At 32.2% G+C, this 7569-nt stretch overlaps 2 protein-coding genes across 3 annotated transcripts; both read left to right on the forward strand.

Annotated features, from left to right (window-relative positions):
• Nucleotides 1-2415: 2415 nt before the first annotated feature.
• Nucleotides 2416-3529, forward strand: LOC107476426 (stress-response A/B barrel domain-containing protein At5g22580). 2 transcript variants are annotated; one of them, XM_016096233.3, is made up of 3 exons: nt 2416-2546; nt 2879-3018; nt 3161-3529. In XM_016096233.3, the coding sequence occupies exons 1-3, from the start codon at nt 2544-2546 to the stop codon at nt 3351-3353; spliced, it is 336 nt and encodes a 111-aa protein (XP_015951719.1). In that variant the 5' UTR covers nt 2416-2543; the 3' UTR covers nt 3354-3529. The 2 variants fall into 2 exon arrangements, with proteins under 2 accessions (XP_015951719.1, XP_015951718.1); XM_016096232.3 differs by lacking the exon at nt 2416-2546 and adding an exon at nt 2651-2807.
• An 834-nt stretch (nt 3530-4363) lies between these two features.
• Nucleotides 4364-6525, forward strand: LOC107476427 (uncharacterized). The gene is made up of 3 exons (XM_016096234.3): nt 4364-5186; nt 5269-5310; nt 5734-6525. The coding sequence occupies exons 1-3, from the start codon at nt 4475-4477 to the stop codon at nt 5799-5801; spliced, it is 822 nt and encodes a 273-aa protein (XP_015951720.2). The 5' UTR covers nt 4364-4474; the 3' UTR covers nt 5802-6525.
• The last annotated feature ends 1044 nt before the right edge of the window (nt 6526-7569 follow it).

Here is a 7569-nt window from a genome sequence, read left to right on the forward strand (position 1 = left end):
TTCAGCACCTTCTTGTGAACTCGAATTATTATGAACAATGCACTTATTCTCCTTATAAAGTTGTACTATTTACGAAATAAGTTGTTTTTTTTATTACATAATTAAATATTTATACAAAATCTTTTTATATAAATTACTCAAATTACTCAAATTCATTTTACAATCTGTATGGTATTTCTCTTTCATACTCATGCGTGCTCCATAGGTTATTTTCTGATTTCTTCTTAATTCTTTTTAGATTTATAATGAAAATTTTTTTATTAATATTTTTTGAAAAAAATTTCTATATCAAACATATAATATTAACTATGAAATGTAAAAAATTGAAACAAACTCATTGGAAAATAATCAACCTTATGAGTTGATCAAGTAGCAACAAAAATAGGTTACAAATAACAAGAGAAAACAGATTCTAATTCTACATAAACGGATTTTGTCCTCGTATCAAATTGATATTTAAAAATGAGATTAATTGTCATGTACTATTAGTATGAAAGAATTTTATAGACAGACAATCATGCATGACATGATTATAATTAAACTCTTTAAATAATTCAGAATTATAATGAATGCTCATAACCCCTCCATCTATGACGTGACATGATTTTTTGGATAGCATGGCTGAGGGTTTGCTTATAACCCCTCCATCTATGATTAGGGCAATGGATTGGGATCATCAACATGAACATCACACTGCTTCTTCTCAAATACACTTCAATCTCTGGACATACTAAATTGCTTACCATTTGCTACATCAATTATTATTCTTATTGCTGATATATTTGGGGATTTTAAATTTCTAGTAGGTACATCACATGCCATATGCATTATATAAGTTTAATTATTATGTTAGTGTTTATATTTTTATTAAATTTATAATTAAATTTTTACAATATTTTTTTAGTTAAATTTTTACATTATTTTTAATTTTGTAATTAAATTATTTTTAATATAAAAAATATTGGAATTAATTGAATATTAATCCGTTAATTGAAGATATATCACAATTAAAATTCTAATGAAATCTTTCATCATATATTTTTTAGAAGAAATAAATTAACATTTTTTATATAAAAAAATTAGTTACAAAATTAAAATTAATATAAAAATTTAATTAAAAATAATAGAGATCTAATTACAAATTTAGTAAAATTATAATAGCTAAACTCATTGGAAATGAATTTAAAGGGGGCTATTGGCTATTGCTTGTTTGCTTAGGGTTGGTTATTCTGTACGCTCTAAGGTTAATTTAATAGGTTATGTTAGGTAACCAATGATTTTTTTTGAACAACATAAATAGACTTTAAAATTAGTCCAATTCAAGTAAAATATACTATACTTTAAATTACTCACCTAAATCTTAATATTAGAATAACCATCCGCACACGTAATAAATTGAACATCTGATATATTAATTATTCACATTGTTTAATATTTTCATTGTTTACCTATACATTTTCTAATTTAATTACTTTAATTCTAGCTCCGTCAGCAGTCAGCACAAATAATGCATGGTCATAAATGTCTTTTTGCTCAATATATATTATACATCACAAATAGTTACTGATTAAGACATATTATTATTACCAGTTTCATTATCTTAAAACAATCATTAGTTATTCAATACCGATATTGGAAACGGGACTTAATTACTTAGTAGCTAGGCAACTTTTCTGAAGAAAATTATGAGAAATAAAAAAATGGTTGATCATTAATACATGGTTGGTTGAAGGCTTCAAGCTTTGTATACTCCTTTAATTTACTTAGCTGCTTTGTTGGTTAAAAATGAAAGTTGTCTAAACTCTAAAGCTATATTTCATTTCTTCTTTTTCTTTTTGAACTGATGTCTAAGTAAAGCTGTTTTAAAGCTTAAAGTAATTAACTCTTTTAATTTATATATTTAAATCATGCACTATCTTTTTATTTTGACTTGTAGTTTTTGAAAATTCTCAATCATTACAGTATTGTATATATTTTACTTTCCTCGCATTGTGCAGGACTTATTCTGGTAGTTGTTATAATAATAGATAATATATGAAGATAACTCAGACATCATTATAGTTTAACATATTCACCTGACAAAGACCCTTGTAGGCTGTAGCTGGTGAGGCCAAGTTTTTATGTTTTTAAATACTTATATTCTTCGTTAAATAATATAAGTAGTTAAGTACGTTACATCATGTGATGGATGGAGAATTCAAATTATTATTTCCATGACATTATGCTTATCTCATCTCATTGTATAATAAATAAGAAAAATGCACATTTTAATTAATATAATCTTTTTTTTTTTCGACTTCCCGTTTCTCATGTCATCATCAATATATATTACAAGTCCAATAATTTCCTCATGCAAGCAAATAGAGAAGAAAGCTAGTATATGAAGCAATAGGCTTTGGCTTTATATTATCATAATGTTCTGTGTATGTCTCGAAACTTGATAGATATGGGAAAAAGACATCGAAGGGTCACTGCCATATTCATGTGCAAAGGATTGAAGCATGACAAATTTTACTGTGTGATTGGCAGAAGAAATTGCTCAAATGGTGGGTCTATAAACATATATGAATTCAGTAGGAGATGTTGTCTCCTAAAAGATTTTATGTTCATTGATTGATACAAAGAAAATGGTGAAATGAGTCACTAGAATCTGACACTGGACAAAAATTTGGAACTGTGATGGTTGACGACCAAATTGTGATAAAATATTAGCTGCATATCTTATTAACTAACTTTGATATTTTATATCAAGACTTATAAAACTTAGTTATTACATCATGGGATTTGAATATGGAAAAAGGACAAAGGTACCAAAAGAAATAATCCTTTTTTTGCATATCTATATATTTGGCTACTTGTGACTGGTTTTGCTTCATAGGTGTGGTGTTGCAGAGACATGATGGGGGGATTCAATCACTATGTTGTTGTGAAGTTCAAGGATGGTGTAGCAGTTGAAGAACTCACTGAAGGGTTGGTGAAAATGATCTCAGGAATTGAGCATGTTAAGTCCTTCCAATGGTATGGTTTTTACTTTTTCTGAAGATTTTTATGATGCCTATGTATAATCCTTTGGGCATCATAGAGAGCATAGAATTCCTATAAATTTTTGTTTTGCGTTTTGGACATAGAATTCTCATGTAATTTGTGTTTGTCTTAATAGGGGAAAAGATATTGGAGGACCTGATTTTCTGAGACAAGGCTTCACTCATGCTTTCTTGATGACTTTCAATGGGAAAGAGGAGTTTGATGCATTTCAGAGTCACCCAAATCATGTTGAGTTTTCCAAATTATTCTCACCTGCTGTTGAGAATATTTTAGTGCTGGATTTCCCACCTACCATTGTCAAAGCATAAGCATATGATATGATCCTCAAGAATGAAGGTTTTTCAAGCAGTTTTTAGAGTCTCAGCCTTGGAAGTGTATGCTTAATGATAAGCTCTTTTTTCATTTCCCTTCTGTTTTAACTTGATGGTAAATTTGAAGGAGTTAGTACTTGATAATAACAATGATTCTCTTCCAGTTTCCACTACCTTCTGATGTTGTTCCAGCACTTTTTCTAGGCCTCCATTGTCCATGATAAAAAGTAAATCAGTCACACACACACAAACATATTATTGTAACAGAGAAACTAGTAAAAAGTAAAAACAGTCTCTTACTTTAGAACTAATTCTCTTTTTATTTTTCTAGGGAGAGGAGGCCTCAAATTGCATCTTCCACTTTTCAGTTCTTGACTAGATAATTATTAAAAAAATGACATTCTGCATAGATGTTGAATGATTGCAATTCAAAATAGTGTTAATTGAACTGCAATTATCGTATGACCATTTAAGTATCTAAATCATTGCTGATAAATTAAAAGAGAATACCATAACAATTTTTAGTCAGGACAATCATTCAGTGGGGTGGCTAAAAAAGCCTAAACATAAAAGCAACTCTAGGAAGGCAAGAAATGATTATCAATGGTTAAAGAAATTGAATCATGCATGACCTGATTTGAAATAATTAACACTACTTTATGAAGGATATGACCTCAAAAGTTCCACTTCATGTCAAGGAATGGCAAATAACAAAGAAAAAAGAATTTAACTTTGTTGGCCAAAGATATACCAAAGCAGTGTAACCTTTATTTCTGGTACAAACAAAAGAAGGAAAAGCAAAGCCATTAAACCAAATCATTCTGCCACTTGGAAAGCAATTTGGAAGTAGCAAATTGGGAGTTCAGTGTTTTGATTTGCCGCAAAAGAAGACAAAAATTATAATTAGATTGTATTTTGAGTATGCTTTTAGGTATTAGAGCATGATTAGTGAAGGCCAAGAAAATTAAGTAGCTTTTTTTATTATTTTACAAGAAATTTTGTACACTATAATCCAAAACATGATATCAGAGCTTCTCTAGTTCTAAACTTTATGCCTACCTATCTAGAAAGAACTCAACACTACATAATTTCATAAGAATCAAGAAAACAATTTTTACATGAACATGAACATGAAGGCATCCAAGGAACTACACCTTCTTCGTTGTTTTCTAGTATTATGCAGTGTCATGTTAGGTTCTTCTATAGCCAACCATGATCAGAAAGACTACTACTGTGGTAATATCAGAAGAGCTCAAACACCTTTCTTGAATCCCAATCCTTCAATATTAAGTAGCATCACCTTGTGCAGATCTCAGAACCTCTACTTCAAAACTTCCCTTGGCCTTTTCCAAGTTTCTTCAGTTGATTTAAATGGTAGCTTACTAACTATCTCTCACTCAACTTGTACTTCTTCTATCCAATATCTTTCTCCTCTGGCTGTCACAGCAGGTTTACCTTCTCCACCAGAACCTAACTCACTTATTCTCTTCAACTGTTCAATCACAAGATACCCCTTTTTGCCACTCTTGAAAAACTGCACACACATATATAAATGTGGAGGTGCTGAAGAGCATGAGAAAAGTCCTTATTCATGCTTAGTTATTGAAGACCTTAAGAAAGTGGGTCTGGGTTTTCATCCTCGAAATTTGAACTGCTCCCATTATACCTGGGCACATAAAAGTTCTTCACATGGTGAAGATCATGGAGAATTGAAGTTTGGAGCAAGGATATCTTTCAACACTCATGTGCCAGATATTTGTAAGGGGTGCCAAAAGCCTAATGACACCTGCGGTGCCGGGTTGAATTGTTTATGCCATGCAAAAGAATGCAGTAAGTCCTACCTTGAATGATCTTTCCCATGTCCAAATATTCTTAATTTTGATTCATTTATTGGTGCTATATGATTTTGCAGAAGACAAGGTCATATCTGAGGTTGGATCCATAACATTTACTGGTACCGTTTATTTGGCTTTGCTAGTTAGCTTTCTCTCATTGGTTTAGTAGCTTTCTTCTTATGGTTTAGTAAGGAGTGAGTAGGGACTAGGGAGTACTCAGGTAGTTAGGTTGGAGTGCTCTGTTCGTATATAATTATTTGCTATATCATACTTTAATCTCATCTATTGAATGTAACTAGTACATAACAGAATTTAAGGGTGACTAGGAGGGCTTCTATTACCTGCAACTGCAGTTTAAAACCATAATAACAGCTCCAGTGCCACTTCCTCTCTTCATCATGCATCATATTGATCCTTTTTTCAGTTAGACGATAATACGTGGCATAAATGATGCCATTATCTAATTGAAACATTGATTTTTCGATAACTAAATTCACACACATGTAATCTTTGAAGTAAGCCTATCCTTTACATAAATGCAGCAAGGACAGAGTTATTCAGTGTAAATGACAAGTACCGGGAAAAAAGGGGATCAAATTGTTACTTGTAATCCTTTATTAGCAGTGTCTCTTGCTGCCGCAGCATCTCTGATAGAGTTGTTGCATCTTGCAAGGAAAAAGTGACCAAGCCTTGAAGGTGCTTCCACTATGTTTGGTTTAAAAAGATGTTCATTCATTTCAACAAGCATGTGGTGGTCATTAAAGGTCCTTGTAAGTTGTAAGTAGCTTCAACAACACTTTGAAGTTTGAATGAAATGTGCATCGTACCATGAGAAACATCATTGAATATCCCTTGGTCAACATTTTGCATTAAAGCATTCATATCACATCATAAGTTGCTTGGGGCTTGGGCTTTGATCCATTACCCCCATGGAGTCATGGACCCATCACTCTTTTTTGTTTTTTCATATCCCTATTTGGCCCAAGCAAAAGCAAGAGTGTGTTATATTAGCCAATAAAAATAAAATTAGGTTGATTGAGTGGTAAGCTTATTTGTCCATCTAAATAAATGTCAAAAGTAGGGGTGAGCATGGCCTGGTCTGACCCGAAGACCCGATCCGGTTCCGATCACTTTAGAGGCTAATTTGGTGTGATTTTATCGGGTCTAGGGTCGGGTAAGGGTCTCAAAAATAGACCCGGTCATTATTTCGGGTCGAGTTCGGATCATAGTTCGGGTCACTCGAAATCGGCCCGGTGGCCCGGTCACCATACACAATAAATATTTTGTATTATTAGTGATGGATGATGGCTATTATTATGTGGAATTTAAGTATTATAAACCTTAATATTTTGTGTTATTAGTCATTATATATAAGACTACAAGTTAATGTTTTATATTTAAAATGCACAAGACTTTAGACTAATGCATAATATTGTGTTATTTGTATTGATTCAAATATTTGATGTTATTATGCAATATTAGTATTTATTATGGTTATTCTTTAATTTTAGAGAAGAGTTGGTTCTTGTTATATTTTTCTAAGTGAATTTTACCATGTCAAATAATGGTTTGAGTCTTGGAAATTTGGATATTTTTACATGTTAACTTACAAGAAGGTATCAAGGTAATATAATGTTAACGGTCCGGTTTTCATCCAGTATAGTTATGGCCCGAAAGGGTATAGGTTTCATCGGGTCGAGGGTCGGGTTCGGGTCTCAAAATGGGCCCGATACATATTTTAGGTCGGGTCTGGGTCACATCAAACCCGGTTTCACCCGACCCATGCACACCCCTAGTCAAAAGTTTAACTAAATTGGGTTTGTCTAGTGGTTAGCTCACTAGTTCGCTTAAGTAAGTGTCGGGGGTTCGAATTCCGCCTTGTGCATGCAGCAACCCATTGGCTAGCAGTAAAACCTTAAATAAAGCTTAGTATCGTGACGGATTAGTCTTTAACCTGTCGAATTAAAGGATACAATAATCTATAGATAAATGACAAACTCTTAAATGAAATTCTCATTTGCGATGAATTAGTTCTTGAGTTTTGGGGTTAAGAGCTATGTGACCGTGAGAGAAAAATAAGAAAAGATAAAAATGAAATGTGAAAATGAAAGATATATATAGATAGTAAGACACAGTCCATGCTCTATTATTGGCATCATTAATAGACTGAAAATCTCACATCACCTTCACATGCCATCTAATTTGAGCTGGAACACAGATACACAGCCACGCACGCATTCATCCTCTTCCGTACTCTCTCACAAATGCTTTTGCTGCTGCTTCTTCTTCCCATAATTTCCATAATCCATCGCATTAAAAAACAATGTCAAATTAAGTTTTCAATCATACAACATTCATTGATTTCATATATATCATTT

Source organism: Arachis duranensis, chromosome 3 (assembly GCF_000817695.3).
Source record: "Arachis duranensis cultivar V14167 chromosome 3, aradu.V14167.gnm2.J7QH, whole genome shotgun sequence".
Classification (NCBI taxonomy): domain Eukaryota; kingdom Viridiplantae; phylum Streptophyta; class Magnoliopsida; order Fabales; family Fabaceae; genus Arachis; species Arachis duranensis.